The sequence below is a fragment of the Ursus maritimus genome, unplaced genomic scaffold, assembly GCF_017311325.1.
Source record: "Ursus maritimus isolate PB19 unplaced genomic scaffold, ASM1731132v1 scaffold_26, whole genome shotgun sequence".
NCBI classification, from domain to species: domain Eukaryota; kingdom Metazoa; phylum Chordata; class Mammalia; order Carnivora; family Ursidae; genus Ursus; species Ursus maritimus.
In genome coordinates this window covers 26948826-26968655 of record NW_024425119.1, presented here as the reverse complement: position 1 = coordinate 26968655, position 19830 = coordinate 26948826, and the positions used below count along the sequence as shown (strand labels likewise).

Genomic DNA, 19830 nt, shown 5'->3' with positions numbered 1-19830 from the left:
GGGTGTGTTGGGGCTGGTTGTACGCCTGCTTTCCCCGCAGCACAAGAAACATAAAGCTCCCACGATACATCCCAACCTGGCAAATGAATGAAAGTGCTCGGACCACGACATGTGCTTCTCCAACACATTTACTACGGAGAGCTTTTAATTTTAAAACGTGCTTCCTGCTTCTCCGTGTAGTTTACTTAAGTAATAACAGTCCTCTCTTTCCTCATCTATAAAATGGAGGTAATATCTTAACATGTTTGCATCAGTGTCTTAACCCCTTACCTAGAGCACAGGAGTTGCTCAGAGGTGAATTCCTTTCCTTCTTGCTCTGCTCTACTGATCATTCTACCCACTCTCAAAGTAAGTATCCACTTTGAAAGAATTTTAAAGAATGTCCTTTAAAAGAAACATTTTAAAAAATTGTATCTGAATCTTGGTCTCAATGTGATATGGAGGTATTTGAAAACTCCTTCCTCAGAAAAGTCTTAGGTTGGTGTTTTTAATTCTGGCCTCCCAGAAGTAGTGATGGCCCATAGGTAAATGAGGAGATACCGTGTTTCAGTGCCTCTAAAATAGGGTTTAAAATGAAAGTATCTGCTCTGATAACTTGGTGGGCAGGAACCTTCAATGAATCAAAAACTCCCCTTCTCTGCCATCCCCCAACAGAGAAATCACAAGAAATTCTCCTTAGTAAGGCAGTTTTCAGACTTTCATGTGCTTAAAATGACCTGGGAGTTTGCTATGAAATCTTAGAATCTTATTTCTGAATTTTGACTTAATGAGTTATGTCTGGGATTCTGCATTTTTAATGCCCTGCCAGATTTAATGCATGTAGTTCCTAGACATTTCTTTGAGAAACATTGTATTAGGGAGTAGAGTAACTGTAACTTTCAGAATAGGTTTCAGCGGCCGTTATATAAATATGTCATATAATGTGTAATATTATGATTGTAATAATACATAGAATCATTACCCTGAGGCATCATGAATCTTCTTAAGAAATACTAAATCATTTTTTGTTTGATGTTATGAAGGCAAGAAAGTAGATACTTTAATTTTTCTCAAGGATCAAATTAATAAACCCCCCCTTTCTAAGGATTCAAGACAACAAAGATTTTAATGTAGATGGGAAATGGTAGAGAATGTATTTTTAGTAATTTTGAAAAAGTATGCCCTCACTTAAGTGGTGTCTATCTCCCCCATTCCTTTTTCTCATGACTAGTACTGTCACAGATGGCCTTGTAATAGGAAGAAGTTTCCTCTCAAACACACAGAATAGTGATTTGATACCAGCGAAAGCTGTATACACTCACCCTGGCTTCGCACAGTTCCCTTCTACTGATGATCTCTCCTTGCTGCAGCTGGAGAAACCTGTCCAAATAGGTCAGTGTGGATAACTCTGCTCCATATTTTGAACCTTTGCCATGTGGTTTCCATCTTGCTTAGAAGTGCTGTATGAAATTTTGAAAGTCACGATTTCAAAGAAGATTTCAAAGAGAATATTTCAAAGAAATAGGTTTTTAACCTTGTCCTATTTATTCTGAGACTCACTCTTCAGTGAAGTTTACCCAAATACTTAAAACAGCAGTTTGAACCATCAGATGTTCAATTGTCTGTACCTTTATGGCTTAGTAAAATCTTGTTCTTTCTTAATGTTTATTTAAACAGAAGCTGATGTGAACACATAGTGAGGAATTGTTCATCTTGGCTCCGTCACACGGTAGCCACATGATCTTGGGCCGGTTATGTAACTTCTCTGAGTCTCAGCTTGATCATTTGTAGAAAGGGAATAACTTTCAATGAGAAAGTAAACTGGGGGGCAGTGGAACTAAGTGAGGCCTGTGGACAGTGCCGACTTTCACACTTGTGCCTTTCCATGGATTCCTAGGGCTCTGGGACAGTGTTCCTGCTTTCTTACAACTCTCTCCTGTGTTTCTACCTTCCTCAGCTGTTCCCCTGCCAAAGCCTCACTTCCCTTTTTAATGTCTTTTCAGTGGACCCATCCTGCGAACTCCAGTCCTGGTTCAGCCCACCTTTTGCTTTCTGTGCTTTTGTTAAGTGAGTCAGTGAGAGCGTCTAGAACAGTGCTGCTTAACCTTGGCTATGCCTTGTAATCGCCTGGGTTGCTTAAAAAACAAAACTGTAGACCAGGATGCGATTTGGACCAATTAATCACAGTCTCAGAAGTGGAGACTTGGCATCAGTATTTTTTCCCCTTATTTTGCTTATTAAATTATTTTAAACTTTTTTATGTTGAGATCATCATAGATTCCCATGCACTTGTAGGAAATACAGACACACCAATGGAAACATCTTGCAGGGTATTGACATTGATACAGTTGAGATACAGGACACTTCTAACACCACAAGCGATACTGTTGCCCTTTTATAACAATACTCATTTCCTCCTCCCCACCAGACCTCTGACAACCAGGAATCCGTTCTCTGTTTCTCTAATTTTGTCATTTCAAGAATGCTATATAAATGAATCACACAGTCTTGTAAATAGTGGGGATTAACTCTTTTCACTCAGCATAATGCCTTGGAGATTTATTCATATTGTTCCATGTATCAGTAGTTCACTCCTTTTCACTGCTGAGTAGGATTCCATGATATGGATGTTTAACCATTCATAAAAGTTTAACCATTCATCTGTTGAAGAACATCTGGGTTGTTTCCAGCTTTTGGATATTCCAGATAAAGCTCCCCCGAGCATTTGTGTATAGGTTTTTTTTTTTTTTTTAAGGTTTTATTCATTCATGAGAGACAGAGCAGCAGAGACAGAGGGAGAAGCAGGCTCCCCACTGAGCAGGGAGCCTGATGTGGGGCTCAATCCCAGAACCCTGGGATCATGACTTGAACCAGAGGCAGACGCTTAACCAGCTGAGCCACCCAGGCACCCTGTATATACGTTTCGTGTAAATAAGACTGAACAGGAGTTTTCATTTCTGTGGGATAAATGCCCAAGAATGTAACTGCCGGGTCATAGGGTAGGTGCACTTCAGTTTTATATGAAACTGACAAACTGTTTTTCTGGAGTCATAGTACCATTCTATATCTCATCAGAGAAGTAGGAATGATCTGGTTTCTCTGCATCTTCATGAACATTCACTCTTGACACCTTTTTTTTAAGGCATTCTGATAGGTATATGGTGATATTGTAATTTTACTTTGTATCTCCTTAATGGCTAATAATACTGAACATCTATCCATGTGCCTATTTGCCATTTTTAAAACCCCTTTTAGTGAAATGTCTCTTCATAGCTTTTGCCAATTTTCTAATTGGATTGTTTTTCATATTGTGGAGTTGAAGAATTCTTTAGATAGATACTAGATTCTTTATATAGATACATCTAGATACTACTGCTTTGTCAGCTACATGGTTAGCAAATATATTTGGGGTCTTTCACAAAGCAAAGATTTTAATTTTGATGAAGCCCAATTTCTCCATTTTCCTTTTTATGGATTTTGCTTCAGGTGTCAAGTCTAAGAACTCTTTGCCTAGCCTTAGATGCTGAAAATTTTTTCCTATTTCTCTAAAATTTTTATATTTTACATTTAGTTTCATGATCCATTTTTAATTTTTGTATAAGGTTTAAGGTTTTGGTCCAGGTTCTTTTTCCTCCCCCAGGATGTCCAGTTGTGCCAGCAACATCTGTTGAAAAAGCTGTCTTTCCTCCATTGAGTTGCTTTTGTGCCTTTGTGAAAAACCAGCTGAGTGTACTTGTATGGGTCTATTTCTGGGATCGCTATTCTGTTGATCTATCTTTCCCCCTTCTCCACTACCACACTGTCTTGATTACTGTAGCTATGTAATAGGGTTTATATTAAAAAGTGATTCCTCTTAACTTACTCTTTTTCAAGATTGTTTCAGCAGTTCTCAGCCCTGTACCTTTTCATGTAATTTTTAAAATAATATGTCTACATATCACTTCCTGTGATTTTGTTACGAATTACATTAAACCTATAGATCGCTTAAGGGAGAACAGACATCTTTACTATGTTGAGTCTTTCAATTCATGAACACAATGTATTTCTGTACTTGTTTAGGTCTTGTTTGATTTCTTTCACCAGAATATTTCCATTTTTAGTGCACAGATCCTGTGTATGTTTTGCTAAGTATATACATACCTAAGCATTGCATTTTCTTCACAGTGATTATAAACAGTATTGTTTTTGATTTAAAATTCTACATGAAATGTGATTGACTTCTGTATGTTGATCTTGTATCCCAGATTTTGCTGAATCTAGACCAGTATTTTATAAACTACCCCTGGAAATTTCAATGTGCAGCCAAAGTTGAGAACCACTGTTCTAGAAAAAGACCATTGGTGAGGTTTGGGTGCCTGTAAAAACTTGTGGTTTCCAACTTCAGTACCATTCCCCAATCCTTGTGTGCATGTTTCTTCTTTCCAATATCCACAGTAGTCATAACAAATAACCCCTTTATTCAGCCCTTCTGAATTTACCCTTTATCCTGCCTCCCCTCGCTTTTTTCTGGCCTCCAAGGATCTTGCTTTCCACTCAGAACCACCTGATGTCAACACCAATGTGAAACTTTGTTCCTCTTCCCCCAAATATTTAGTTAGCTTACCTAATCTGTACTTATTCATTTCTCTTCAGTGGTCAGAGTGAGAAATATCCTTTTTCCCATTAGAAACAATACAGTTTCTACCTATGATTTACATCCTCACCATCTCACCATGGCCATCGTGTGAACATTTGGCCTATTTCTTTCCTTTCTTTTTATACTACTCTATGCGTACTTAAGTAATTGTAATATAGCTATTATGAGTTTTATCCTGATTTTTCACTTATCAGCATTGCTTCGTATTATTAAAATTTATTTTAAAATGTAATTTTAATGGCTACATAATAGCCTTTCCATAATTCTTATAAATAGGTTTTTTTTTTTTAATTTAAATAATGCTGGATTGACTTTCCTTATGTATATGTTTTTCCATGTCTAGGATTGCCTTAAAATAAATTTCCCAGAAGTAGAATCATTAGATTTAGGGCATAACTATTTTCAAGATTCCTGACAGACTTCTAGGTTATAAACACAGCTGGGTAGAGTGCAAGGCGATACATCCTTTTTTTTTTTTTTTTTTGGTCCAAAATGAGGCAATTTGGCAATATCTATTAATTTTTAAAGTGTATGCCTCCTGCTCCAGCAATTCTGTTTTCCACAAATACTGGCACTAAAGCATGGATTGATGATCTAGGATGCTTGATGCAGCTTTTAAGGGGAAGCCAAATTAAATAGTCTAACTGTTTGCCAGGGGGATTTAACAAATTGTAGTACATTCATTATCTAAATACTGTGTGCTATTAAAAAAAAATGATCCGGGAGGTCCATATGCAAGGATAGAAATGTTGGACCGTAATCTAGTAAATGAAAAAGACCAGAATAAGAAAAGTGGCTGATTTAAAAAAATGTTGGCAGAGGGAAAATATTTTAGCTCAAGGAAATTTGGCAGGAAATGATATGATATAGCAACGATTATCTGTGAAAGTAGCATAACAAGATTTGGAATCAGTAGAGAGGAGAGTAGGAAAATAATAAACAAGTTACAGAGTTTTATGTGATTTTATTAAGACACAGCAGTAAAAAATAAAGAACAAATCATTGAAATAAATGGTCTAGGACAGCAGATATGCTGAAACATCTAAGTGTGTAAAAGTCTGGATAAAACTGAAGTCAAACAGCACAGGAAAGCAAACACAGGAGCACTGCATTCAGTGTGTGTGTGTGTGTGTGTGTGTGTGTGTGTGTGTGTAGTGTATATACACAGATACACACATAAACCTGCAATATTTATATATATATACACAGATTTTGGTGATAAGAAAAAATGTGAATGTTTAAATATATATCAGTATATTTTATAATACATCTGCAAAGATATAAAAACCCTAGCTGTAAAAATATTTGAAATGTTTACATTGCTACAAATGTGGTTTTTCTCCATTCGTCGTGTAACACTGTTGAAGAGAAAAGATGATTATATTCTTCTGCACTGTCATCTCAGATTCAACAAGGTGATGTCCCGAAGGCACGTGGACAAAAAGGCAGATGCGTCTTAAAAATGGTTAGTGGCTGGGAAACCACCTCTATGCAGGCCATGTGTTTCCATTGTCCTAGGAAGATACGGTAATTCCCGGAACAAAGTGCTTGCATGTGAACTGACATGATCCCTTCTGAGTAATGAATAGATGGTATCTTCTGTATTTATTAAATTCCCAGGGTTAAAACGGGTACTGTCAGGTCAAAAGAGTTATTTTTAGAGCCATAATGGGAGAGAAACAGCATAGATAATATCAATCATATGGCTAAATGATATGTGCCTTTTTCTCATTCTAGGAGAGTTTGTATCTCTAATATGTTTGCCAGGGAAAGACGATGAAATAAACTTACTTTCCAAATGTATGACTGCTGGATGGGGAATAACTGAGCCATATCGTGAGTACATTCCCTGCCTTTTCCCAGATTCGAATCCAAACAAATACTTGTGAAGTCTGAGTGTATTCTTTGCTCATTTTCAGTTTCTCTGCGTTTTTAGTAGGAGTGAAAGTAGAAAAAGGCTTTTTCATAATGGATCTAAAGGTGACTCCTTGGGTTTTAGGACATCATATTCAATAATACTAGTTCATTGATACGAATTCACGGATACTTGTAAAAACGTGTGTTGCAGAATATCTAGTGATTTTTTTACCTAATAAATATTTGTATGTGATTTTTACCTAATAAATATTTATATGTAACTACTCCCCAGTTGCACAGTGAACACACACACTTGCTTTCACAACAGTATAGGTGCCGCTACGGTGAAAACCTCTTCTTAAAGTTATGAGCCTATTTCCAAAGATGGGAGGCTTTTTTCTGAAATGATAGGCTGGTATAATTGGTTATGTTTATCTGAAAATAATCTACACAAAGGTCAAACCCATGAGTCTGGTCTCACTTCCACCATATTGTACAACTGAATTAACAAGTCACACACATCCAATAAAAGAAGTTAAGCCAGAATGCAATTTCAGTTGTCACCTCCAGTGTCAACACTTAAACGTGAAGTCAAGTCAAAAGAATAAGAGCACCGTGCAACCGATGGAATCTAGACTTAACACGTGAAACATGAAATGCATTGTTTGCTTCAACAGCAACTGATTTGGGTGCACACCTCCTTCTATATTGTGGTGTCCTTTTTCTACCTTCTTAGCACTGTACTAAAGACAAAAGAACCCACGTAGAGTGTCATTTGTTGTTCCTGTTGTATAAGCCATCATGGAGCAAGACCAGCTTCTTACAAACCGCCTAACAAATTCATTACAGTGCCGAGAGGAGAGAATGCGCGGGGTAACCCTCGGAATCTGTCTGTATATAGGGCTATTTTTGTTGTATCCTTTATAAGCATTTGCCTAGGTTCTATGTTTTATTCCTTTTCTACTAGAAGGCGAATTTTCTAAAACGGTGCAGGAGGCAGCAGTATTACTGATCAGCAGTACATCTTGTCGAAGCTACTGGGGGCTGGATATTAAAAACACCAACATATGTGGAGGGGCTGCGGGCTCATCCTCGTGCATGGTAATTCAAGGACGCACTGATGAGTGTGGTGTTCTTCTCACTGTGTCTCATGAATGGGTGTTTGCTGACCATAAAGAGATACAAAATATACGGTACTTTTAAATTGAAAAGTGAGAAGAATAAGTACATTGCTAAGCTGATGTACTGTCATTGCAAATTTGGTCCTTGAAGGGAACACAGTTCTCAAAAGGAATTGATTGTTCATTTGCTTGGTTGACTATGTGAAATTGATGATATTCAGCTGTTTTTAGCCTATAAAAATAATTTATTATGGCTCAACTTCACAGCTGAATTAGGCAGCTCAAAGAACCTACTTCTAGTAGCATTGGAAATATAAAGATATATTCATGTAACTCAAAGCTATCATTTAGTCATTGGTATTTCATAGATGCTTGAAACTTTCTGCAAGTCACAGTCTATTGTCAGCGTTAAAGGACTGTGTTAAATGTACCTTTTAGCCACTCTCTGAAAATATAGATTTAGATCTGATTCAGAGACTCGTAACATCTGCCAATGGCCTAGTTCCCCTCCGCTGCTGTGAGCAGAAATCAGAGATGAGGGAATGAGGCACTGTCTAATCACCTCTACAGTGGAGCTTAGCATTGACCAAGCAACCAGCAGAACTTTCCTTTTTGCGGGTTGCAGGGAGATTCTGGAGGACCGCTGCAGTGCGCCCACAACGGACAGTACCAACTCATCGGTATTGTGAGCTGGGGCAGCAGGAACTGCCAGCCCACTGCACCCACGGTCTTTGCCAGAATTTCTGTCTACAGGGACTGGATCGCATCTGTCACTGGAGGAGAAGCGTGATCACTGAGACAGTAGCCTGGTGGGACTGTGTCCATAAATGGGAAAGGAAATCCCCAACAGTATACCCAAGAAATAAGTCTCTTCTTAGTGCCTAAGACTCCGTGTCATTCCTCCAACCCTTGTCATTGAGGAGCTTAGATTTGGTGTGCACATATGTCTAGTATTAAATACTGAACACAGAAAGCTAATGTTGATTCTTCTGGAAATGTATATTCGGAAATGTCATTAAATTCATATTTAGTGTACCATGTACATGTCATTATTTGAATACCATCGTATACACTGTTACTCTTTTTTCTAGTTTGGTAAACATTAGAAGACATGAAGTATAATGTTATTCAGTCCATATAATTTTTTTTTAAAGATTTTATTTGACAGAGAGCACAAGCAGGCAGAGCAGCAGGCAGAGGGAGGGGGAGAGGGAGAGGGAGAAGCAGGCTCCCTGCTGAGCAAGGAGCCCGATGCGGGGCTCAATCCCAGGACCCTGGGATCATGACCTGAGCCAGAGGCAGACGCTCAACCAACTGAGCCACCCAGGCACCCCCAGTCCATTATAATTCTTAATTTCATTCACATGGAATAGTGCCCTTAGCACGGTTAGATAGGAAAGATCCCTCTATGTTTCAGAGTTTCAGTGAACAATGGACATTTAAGAAATTATTTATCAAGCCTATCACTTGATTTTTAAATTTTTAGATAAATTTTAAGATATCTCAATTGTTTACAAACCAGTTAATGCATCTGAACCTCAGCTAACCAATACCCTCATCTTTCTAAGCTGTAGCCAAGAAGGGGGGAGGAACTAAGGAATGCCCCCCCAAGCCAGAAGATTAAATGCCAGAGTCCACCGCAGAAACACAAAATGAGTGAGGGCCTGTGGCAACTATTTTTTTTCTTATTTTATACATTTCTACCAAAATTTATCATTTGCTTTCCAAGATTATAGCATTCAGAGAGAGAGAGAGAGAGAATATAGTTTAAGTAAGCGTCTATGTAACCTAATGAGAGAGCAGTTCATAAGGAAGTAGGCAAAGTAAATATTTATTCTCTTTCTCTCTCTGATTCTTCTTTCCATTTCTGTCATTCCTTTGTCCTCACCCCACACACCCCTTTTCAATCTCTGCTCTCTTTTGCCAGTGCTACAAAGAAAAAGTATTATAAATGTCCTAGTATTTAGTGAAAACTTCTTCCATGAGTATTGGTCTCAACTGCCTGCATTGATTTTAAATTATGCTTTTGGACAGGGACTGAGTAAAATGGAAGAGACGATTTGCAATAGGGATTCTCTAATTCTTATGTTAATCAGTTTTGTACTATTTTTACTTTGTCTCTTGTTGAATTTTTCTCATCTCTTTTTTAATCAGGTGACATGAAGGGGATTAAAAGTGGGGGGTATTAAAGTGTCAGGCCTGTCTAAAGCCTTTTTGCTTCAGGGTATGATGTGCTGGTGGTTTATGTTGGTGCAACCACAATCGCCCTCGTGACCTTGTAGGACAGTCCCCTGGTGGTGATACTGCAGGGCCTGGTCAGGAAAGGGGGCAGGGTTAGTGGGCCATGTGCCACTTAGAGAAGGGGCCCGATTTTCCTACAAGAATCAGCAACTATTTTACACTCGGTTTTCAGCTTCAGTTGGCAGTAATTTTTAAATCCTTCTGTATTTTATCTTTTCTCTGTGGAATAGGACCGTTAGACTGTTTTACTTGCCCTGCCTCTACAATTCAATCGACGAGGAGCATTCACTTTCTTACGCTGATCTTTTCAAGAGCTCTCCTGCTTGCATTCATTGCAAGGTCAAGCTGTATGTGGACCAGACTGCAATCCATTGTGTAAACGGGTCTATTAGGTAAGGGTCATAGAGGCAAATCTGAAGGAATTAGAGACCCCATCACCTAATTCTTCATGTATGTATTAAAAAATATCCCTTTTGAGCACCTACTATGTGGCAAATGGCCCCAGAAACAAGTTTCCCTCATCTTTAGAATCTCATTGTAGTGGAGAAAATGACATATATAGATAATTACTAGCTGTGGGAGCTGGCAGCCTAGGAGAGACCAACCAACACTTTCCGCAGGAATGGGTGAAGGTTTTGCAGAAGATGAGCTCAAGTATTAGTTGATTTTTGTTTTGTTTTGAAGTTCTATACACCAATCTCTTATGTTAAAGAAATCTGTATCAAACTATTTTCCTAACAGCAATCCCACATACTCTGAATTTCTCCTGTCATTTAGATTATTAGAAAATGTGTTTGTTCATTCTTAAGCCATAAATTGCATTACTTAATTTCCTCCAACCCCACCCCACCTTGTTTCTTTCATATGATTTTCAATAATATAGTTTCAGCATTTCATGCATGTTGTCAATTCAAGAAAGGATCAACAACTTAAGCCTAACAAGTATCTAATTCTCTCCAAAGATTAACAGCGTTGGCACCTATCCTGATTTCATTTTGGTCTCAACTGTATTGTCAGATTATCACTTTCATTTTTCTATTCCCCACAGATATAAAATAAGAAATTAAGAAATTTATTTTGCTTATAAAATAAATTATCAAATTGTCAAATAATGACAACACAAACAACTGCTGGAACAAAAACATCTAAAAAAAAAAAAACCTCTTAAAAAGAGGCAGAATAAAGTGGGAGAACTGTAACAGGCAATGAAGCTATAATAATTAAGGCATTGATTATGGTATTTCTGCAGAGATGAACTGACCAATAGAAGAGAATACAAAAGAAGAAATGCCATTTTGCATTCTCTAAGTTGGCAAACAATTGCAACAGTGTGACAATATAAACATAATGAGAATGTGGAGTGGGGGGAGCTCTTCTCACTGCTGGTGGGGCTGGGGTATAATCTGCTGCTCCAGCTTTGGAAAACTCAGACAATATCAGTAAAATTGAAGATGCCAGTGTTCTCTGAGTCTGCAATTCTACCTCTAGGTATATGTCCTAGGGCACTGTCTTCAACTACAGCTGCCGTTAAATGTAAAATCTGGAGCGTGGGGAATGATTTTTTTTTTTTGAATAATTTTTTTAAAGCTCCTGGCATGATTCTAATGTACAGTCAGGTTTGAGAGCAGTGTCTTAGAGGAAAAGAGGCAACCACGACCACTGAACATGTGCAAGAATGTTTATAGTAACGTTAATATCAGCACAAGCTGGAATTCCACATGCTCCCCATAGAAGCGTGGATAATCAAAATGGAGTATACTCACAAAGCAGTAAAAAATAGAAAACAGTCCATAGGCTCTTTACGTGAATCTTAAAAGCAATGCTGAGCTTAAAAAGCAATTTCAGGGGCGCCTGGGTGGCTCAGTCGTTAAGCATCTGCCTTCGGCTCAGGGCGTGATCCCGGTGTTCTGGGATCGAGCCCCACATCGGGCTCCTCCGCTGGGAGCCTGCTTCTTCCTCTCCCACTCCCCCTGCTTGTGTTCCCTCTCTCGCTGGCTGTCTCTCTCTCTGTCAAATAAATAAATACAATCTTTAAAAAAAACAATTTCAGAAGATTAGGTACCATTGTAAAGCTCAGAAACAAGCAAACTTCAACATTATTTTGCTTAGGCTTACATCATATATGGTTAAAAAATGCAAGGGATGTAGCCTAGCATTTGGAGTCGTGGGGAGGCAGTGGAATACGGTGGAGGCACCACACACAAGTCATTTCAATGCTATTAATAATTTTCTAGTTAAGTTGGGTGATGGCTTCACAGATATTATCTTGCTTCATAGCTTACATATGCTTCTGTGTACATGAAATACTACACCATATAAATAAAAAGGCCTTTTTAAAATTTTATTGCTTTATTGTATATCCTTCCAGTGTTTTTATGCAAATAAATGCAGACATGATGCATATTCTTATTTCCCCCCTTACACAAAAGTAGCATGTAAATTGTTCTAAACCTTGATTTTTTTACACTTGATCATATATGCTGGACATCTTTCCATATCACTACTTTTTTTGAAAAAATATTTTTGTTGTATAATTAGTTTCAGGTGTACAATATAATGATTCAACAGTTCTATATTCTGTGTACTCTGAAGCTGTTTTATCTCCGCCCGACCCCTCTCACCCCCAACTTAGAGGCCTTTATAATTACGCTAGCTCCTCAGAATAGAACCTGTCCTTCTGTCCGGGTAATTAGAATGTTCCACACATATCTAGAGCGTTAAATCCTATGTTTTGGTGGTTCCCTTTGCCTAGAAAGCACAAATTGTCCTTGTGACTTGTGTTTGCTGTTGCTGATGTCACATTAACAATCAGCCTATTTGTTAATTTTTGCTTAGTTAACACTGGCAGTTACAGTTTCTACCATCCATGCTTTTCTAGGAAAAAGGGCTTCAAATGTGGATGAATATCTTCTAAATGCCAGACATTACCTGATATTTCCAGTTAATTCCTTTAATCATTAAAGCTAATCCTTCTGAAAACATTTTGAATGTAACATTAATAACCCCTGGGCATAGGGATTAAAAGTGTTGGTTCTGAAGCCAGATTTCTTAAGTTCAAATCCCAGCTGCATCATTAATTAGCGTTATGACTTCAGGCAAATTAGCCTTTGTTGTACTTCCAATTCCTCATCTATAAAGTGGAGGTAAGAAAAGCAACCTATTCATACAGATATCCTATATTTAAAGGAGTTCAAAAATTTAAAGCATTTAAAAGACTGGTTGGCTCCTACTAAACTTTCAATTCATGTTGTTAGTATCTTGTGCATTTTCCTAAAATAAAGCTTTCAAAGAGGATTCCCCACCCCCTGAATCCTTTAAAAATATATTTTTAATAAGACTTGCTGTTCAAGAATGTAAGTACCCGTATATCTTTCCAAATACTCATTCCTTTATGTCTTCACTTCTTTTTCAATAATTCCCTTCCTAATTCCCAAAAGGATTTAATTGCAGAATGACAGTCCTATCAGGCTACCTCAATATCTTTCTATGTGCCAAGTACTTTACATATATTACATTCTAAGCACACTTGTTCAGAAAGGCACAATCTTTCCCATTTTACCGATGAAGAGGTTGAAGCAAGAGAGGTTAAGTGTCTTGTTTCATATTAAGCAGCTGATTTCAGAGCAGAATTAGCACCTACGTTTTTCTGATTACAGACCTTAATCACCATACCACACTGACAAGTGTTTTCAGAAGATAATACTAGTGCAAGTGTGCAGTTTGGACTAAGGAAATGAGACCGGAAGTGGGAAATATTGGAACTGGGCCAGCTTCATGCACACACTTGAACATGTGAATGAAAGAAAATGAACCAAAATAAAAATAAGGTTAACATGTAATAAGGGAGGTTCTGTGTTCCGAGAGGTCAAAATAGTATAAATTTCTTTGACTCCATTAGGAATTACTTGTCAGTTGCTGGTTAAAAAGCCTTGACTACAGTAGCTTGAAAGCATTAGGATTTTATTGTCTTACCTAAATGAAGTCAGGCAGCCAGTAGGCAGTTTTGAGACCTGAGGCTTTTTCTGGCTTCCTCCTCCACCATCTTCAGTGTATGGGTTAAATCCTTAAGTCACAAAATTGCTGTTGGGCTCAGATTATCACAGCCACATTCCAAGCAGGGAAAAGAGGGAAGGTAAGGAGAAAAGAGACCAAATGGCTTTCATAAAAGCCCTACGCAGTGACTTTTACTTGCATATCTGGCCACCCCACATGCCAAGCTTGGGAATGTAATTCTTCATTTGGGTTTATTGTTCAGGACTCTGTGACTAAAGGAGAGAAGAGTATTTAGGCAACCAGAAGTCTCTCCCATTCCCTAATGATTATACGTTGCTTTTAATTTTTGTCACTTTTTAAAGAAATAAATGCAGGAGAAATAGTGCTAGCTAAAAAACAACACTGTGGTTGTATAAAGCAAAAAGTATAATTCTTTATTTCACTACTGTCCTTGTCGTATTTCCTCTAGTTAATGTTTAGGAAGTCCAGAACATAGCCTATAACAATAGGAGTTAAGAATGAGGAAACAGAGAAAACAGAGGAGAGAAATTAAGAAAACAAATCAAGAAAACTTCCTAGAACCAAAGGGCATGAGTTGCCAGGCTGAAAGGAGCCCCTGGGTGCTCAGCACACCAATGGAGACGCGGATCTGCATCAGGACATGGCTGGGAAATGTAGGAGTATTAGGAACAAGAAAATGATGTAAGATTTCAGAGAAAAACAGGGCTCATACAATGGGTCAGAGATCGGAGTGGCTTTAGACTTCTCATCAGGAATATTTAAAGCAAATTTTGCCATGTGGGCCTTTCCACTGGACTTCTTAGGTATGCTGTAACAGAACAGCGGCATTTCCCCCAAAGGATGACCCAAGAGAGCAAAGAGGAAGCCACGCTATCCATTATGGCCTTTGCTAGCACATTTTAAACTTTACCACTTTTCAGTTTTTCAATTTTCAGTTTTTCCCTGACAAATCTCATAGTTTCACTGAATCAAGCCTATTTGTTCTGTGTATGGATCAAAAAAAAAAAATATGGGAATAGTACTAATCTCCCAGCTTCATATTTTTTTTTACCTTTGCCTCCAAATCAAAGACTCTAATGGATTCCCATGTGTTCCTTCCACATGGACTTCGCTTATGGTAGACGTGATGTTAATGGCTTCTCCTAACTCAGCTTCAGCGATCACCATCGCTACTACTATGGGAGTGCCAACGGGGATCAATGTGTTATGGAACATCACCCTTGTAGGATGGAAGTGGTATCAAAGCAGCAGCCCCAATCTGTGTAGACTCAGATCTTTAATGGGTTCCCCCAACCTAACTACCTTCCATTAGAGGAAAATCAACTTCTGACCAAGTTTACTCCTTCAAAACCTAATTCAGGAGAAAGTGTGTGTAAGGGCAAGGGGAATGCTGATGTCCCACTGGCTTCTTTCCTTCTAAGACCCAGACAGAGAGGAAGGGGCTTTACTACTTTGGCTCAACTTCTCTTTACTTAGAAAAACAAGCTTAACTGGGGCACCTGGGTGGCTCAATCAGTTAAGCATCTACCTTCAACTCAGGTCATGATCCCAGGGTCCTGGGATCAAGCCCGGCGTCAGGGTTCCTGCTCTGTGGGGAGTCTGCTTCTCCCTCTGCCTCTGCCTCTCTTCCTGGTTTGTGCTCTCTTTCTCAAATAAACAAAAAAATCTTTTAAAAATAAAAAAAGAAAAGAAAAACAAGTTTAATAAAAGTATTTTATTAAGTATTTTGAACAGTAATAGTAAGGTATATATTCATAATTTTTAGTCAAAGCATCTGAATCCTGACCATATATTATTTATATATTTAGTTGTTTATGTATTTTTTACACGACATAAAAATCACCTGTAGGGACATATCTCATATATGGGATGGAAATTATTTCATCTTTTTAGCTCAACATCAATGTTAGATTACCATATCAGAAAAAGGAAAAATATCTTCTGCTCTACTCAGTTGAAAGTTGACTTTTTCTCTCCTAGCATCCTGTTTTTTTTTTTTTCTTTTTTTTTTTTTTTTTTTTGGTAATTGTGACAGTTTGCCATGTGCATAAAAATTATACAAACATAAAGACACACACACACAAATGTGCTTGTTCTTAGATATTATCTTCCAAGGTTCATCTGGGTTTACGAATTTATAAATATTAACATTAATAGATGAAAATAAGGTAGTGACTGTTATACAGGTTATCAGCCATTTGGTCTGGGAGGCTACATTTGTGTCTTTAGAGGTCAGCACAGTGTTTTAAAGAAGTTTGACTTTCAAAGCTTTTGGATGAGACCCATATGCTATCTAGCTAAAGGCATGTGGGCTTGATAGGTGATAAAGCTTGCAGACATTTCTATTTGTGGCATGTATTGAAATCAAAATTTGACTACAGTATGTGAGTTAAATATGCTGCCTCTTTTTAATTTAATATAGTGAATTAAAGTATTTCTAATGCTATGTTCTAGGCACTTAAAGAATTTCATCTACTGTTAACATGAAATTAGTAATGTTTAAAAATCTTAAGAAATAAAAAAGAGCTACAATTTATTTTTTTTTTTTTAAAGATTTATTTATTTATTCGACAGAGATAGAGACAGCCAGCGAGAGAGGGAACACAAGCAGGGGGAGAGGGAGAGGAAGAAGCAGGCTCATAGTGGAGGAGCCTGATGTGGGGCTCGATCCCATAACGCCGGGATCACGCCCTGAGCCCAAGGCAGACGCTTAACCACTGTGCCACCCAGGCACCCCAGAGCTACAATTTATTTTAAAATATTGACAGTTCATGAAAATAGCTAATCAAATAGATGAGACAATATATGTACGATGCAAAGATAAGAAATATTAGTGCAAGAATATTTGGAAATGAAAAGTACAACACCAGATTCGAATGTTGTAATCAATGTAGAGAATGATAGTGTATAAAATACATATTTCAGCTAGATATTTTTATGTTGAAACTTATGGGAGACTATAATAAAACATGTTGAATACACATAATACATTACTATAAAAATAGTTTACTAATAACTATTAAGATAATACTGTGTTATAACTATTAAGATAAATGACCAGCCACAGTCACATATTTGTTTTGGGTTTTATTATTTGGTACCTGTGTACCCCAATGTAGTACAAATTCCATGAGGGCCAGGCTGTCTGCTTTGTCACTAGGTTATATTCTGTACTTAACACTCCACTTGTCACATAGAAGGTACTCTGTGAATGTCTGTTCCATGAATGGCCAGGTCACAGGTTCAATTGAGTGATCTGTGGTCCCTGTGATCCATTATTAGTCACACTGAAATACTGCACACTGCTTTATAGATCTTGATGGTAACTCTACTGAAACAGAGATATTAAATGGCAAATAGTGCCACTGTACACAGACTTACAGTATTTATCCATTAGCTGAAGTACAAAATCGAAACTTGGCACGTGAAAAGTGATTTCAGATTTTTAAGTCCAACTTGGCGGATGAAAAAATTATATAAGAGTGTAAAGCATGGGACGCCTGGGTGGCTCAGTTAAGCAATCAACTCGATGTCAGCTCAGGTCATGATTCTCAGGATTGTGAGATCAAGCCCTATGATGGGCTCTGTGCTGGGTAAGGAGCCTGCTTGGTATTCTCTCCCTCTGCCGCTCCTCCCCACTCAGGTGCAAGCTGTCTCTCTTAAACAAACAAAACAAAAACAAAAACGAAAAGAGTGTAAAGCACAATGTTTAAAAATGTAAATACAAAATTTGAGTATAACATTGATAATGACCTATTATCAAAGCAAGTAAAAATAAAGACCTGGTGTATAGCATGAAACAGAATAGCCTTATAAAAGGAATTGTCTGGTCATGAGAGTTAGTAGCTGTGAGAAGGAGGAGACACAGAGGAATCTAATCTGATTGAATCTGAGGTTAGTGGTGCCTTTGACTTTCCGAGGCACAGAAGAGAAGAAGTAGATTTGGGGATAAATAATAAGATCCACTTGGGAATATATTGAATTTGATGCTTGTGGGGCACTCATATAGCTATATATACCTATCTAAAAATATATATATTTATCTTAGTTTTGCTGCTAAGTTGCTAAAACTTAAACTATAAAGAAAAAAAACCATGAAAATACCTTTTGAGCATCTGTACAAAATACAGGTTGTTTAGTACCAGCTTAAATTCCAATTTAAAACCTGTCTCCTGGTTCTCTTCTGCAGGTAATATATAATGGAATGGATTTTTTTTCCTTTGGAAGCAAATCGTTTTCCAGCTATAAACCTGTCACCAATAACATAGGATTAAGTATTCACCCCTCTTTAAATCTAAGCTGAGGTTCAATCTTCAGGTGAAATTAATTTTGTCTTCATTTGGTAGCTTGGGAAATGGTGAGTTGTTTTTAAATAAGCAGGATCAAATTAGTCAGTTTTGCTGTACTGAGAAATCCAACTCTTATGGGAGAGTTATTACCCTGAAAGTAGATTACTCTGGAGACCAGCGATCAGGTGTGACTAAGCGAACAACAGCCAGCTTCCATCCAAGCAAGAGCCCGAATAATCTTAGACCTATAAAGAAGGAAGGGCTGCTGGTACTTTTGTGGCTAAGGTAAAGAAGCACTTTAGATACTTATTAACTCACTTAGTCCTCATAACAATCATATGAGATATTATCATGCCATTTTGCAGGTGAGGAAGTGGGATGAAGTAATGGGCCCAAGGTCACATGCTAGTAAATGGTTGAACTGGAATTTTAACCCAGGAAATTCTAGCCCCAGTGTCTACCCTCTTACCTACCACAATAAACTGTTTAAATATGTGAAGGAGGACTAACGCTGACATGAAAAGTCTGGAAATGAAATTGTATCAGTGGAAACACTTTATATGCTTTTATTTTTTGGGATAGTTTCCATTTAGTGAAATTTTGTATTTCACTAAATGTTAATTAACTAAATAAAACGGTGTGACTTGCACCTTCCAAGGGCAGTTTAGTAACGTGGTCAAGATATCTCTGCTTCTCCCAGCTTTCTGACTATGGGTAAATCATTTAATTGCTACTTGACTCAATTTCCATATTTATTGGTAAATAATGGTTTACCAGTAATCTTTATACACTTGTAAGGATTAAATAAGGCAAGTAAAACTTTAAAACAGCGCTTACCAGAAAAAAAAAAAAAAGAAAAGCTGTGCTTGTATAAAGTTATTATTATGCCTTTGTAAGACTTTTTGGTCAATCACAAAATTAAAATCTCAACGTTTGATTGGAAAATCTGATTACAGCTGGGCTTACTCTCGAACTCTTTCCAAATTTCCCTTTATTACCTCTTATACTACAAAGTGTTAGGAAAGGATGAAGTATTAATTTTCTTAACCAATATTTGAGTGCATAGGAAGTATTGGCGATATAAAGGTGAGGAAGACAGATGTGCTTTCTTAGAGAAACATTGAACAAATAATTAAAAGGATTACCTATGTCTGGAAAAGGACGTTTAAACGTTCTTGACGGGAGAAAATAAGGCAAAAACAGAAGGCACAAAACGTGGTGCGGACTGGGGAGCTGATACGCATTAGGGTTGCAAATGATAAATCCTGCTCCCAAGTCTCTCATTAGCAATGAAGTAAGGTGTGAGGTGTTGAGATTCGTTCTGTGGTAACTACCACTCGGAAGGCAACCCACTGCTTCCCGGAGCTGATTGCTTACTGGCCACGTGGTTACACCTAAACTATGTTTCAACCTATGTTCTGTGTAGCCACACCCCTTTCATTTTAACCACACCTCTTGATTCACAAAGCACTTCGTAAGCAAAGGGAATATCGCGAGAAATCTACATTGTCTCCCATCTGACGTTTTCAGCGGTGGTTGTCGCTTTTGTTCTCGCGATATTTTCGGGTAAACGGGAGCCCGGGCGACCCGGGCTTCTGTGAAACATGGCGGTCGGCTGATACCGTAACACAAGGTAAAATACTGAAACCCCGCTGGGTGCTGTCCTCCCGATTCTTCCGAGGCTGTTCAGGCC

The 19830-nt window shown here is 37.9% G+C and overlaps 2 protein-coding genes across 5 annotated transcripts in view; both read left to right on the top strand.

Moving 5' to 3' along the window:
• Nucleotides 1-29: 29 nt before the first annotated feature.
• LOC103656130 (chymotrypsinogen A-like) lies at nucleotides 30-8628 on the top strand. 4 transcript variants are annotated; one of them, XM_008683445.2, is made up of 6 exons: nucleotides 30-348; nucleotides 1211-1371; nucleotides 6021-6080; nucleotides 6353-6451; nucleotides 7440-7573; nucleotides 8219-8628. In XM_008683445.2, the coding sequence occupies exons 3-6, from the start codon at nucleotides 6065-6067 to the stop codon at nucleotides 8381-8383; spliced, it is 414 nt and encodes a 137-aa protein (XP_008681667.1). In that variant the 5' UTR covers nucleotides 30-348; nucleotides 1211-1371; nucleotides 6021-6064; the 3' UTR covers nucleotides 8384-8628. The 4 variants fall into 4 exon arrangements, with proteins under 4 accessions (XP_008681667.1, XP_008681664.1, XP_008681668.1 ...); XM_008683446.1 differs by lacking the exon at nucleotides 30-348 and having other exon boundaries at nucleotides 370-1371; nucleotides 5983-6080; XM_008683442.2 differs by lacking the exons at nucleotides 30-348; nucleotides 6021-6080 and having other exon boundaries at nucleotides 369-1371.
• An 11046-nt stretch (nucleotides 8629-19674) lies between these two features.
• ERGIC2 (ERGIC and golgi 2) overlaps nucleotides 19675-19830 on the top strand; it is a 34102-nt gene continuing 33946 nt past the window's right edge. Inside the window, exon 1 of the mRNA XM_008683441.2 lies at nucleotides 19675-19770. The gene's annotated coding sequence lies outside the window, so the exon portion shown is untranslated. The remainder of the gene's footprint in view (nucleotides 19771-19830) is intronic.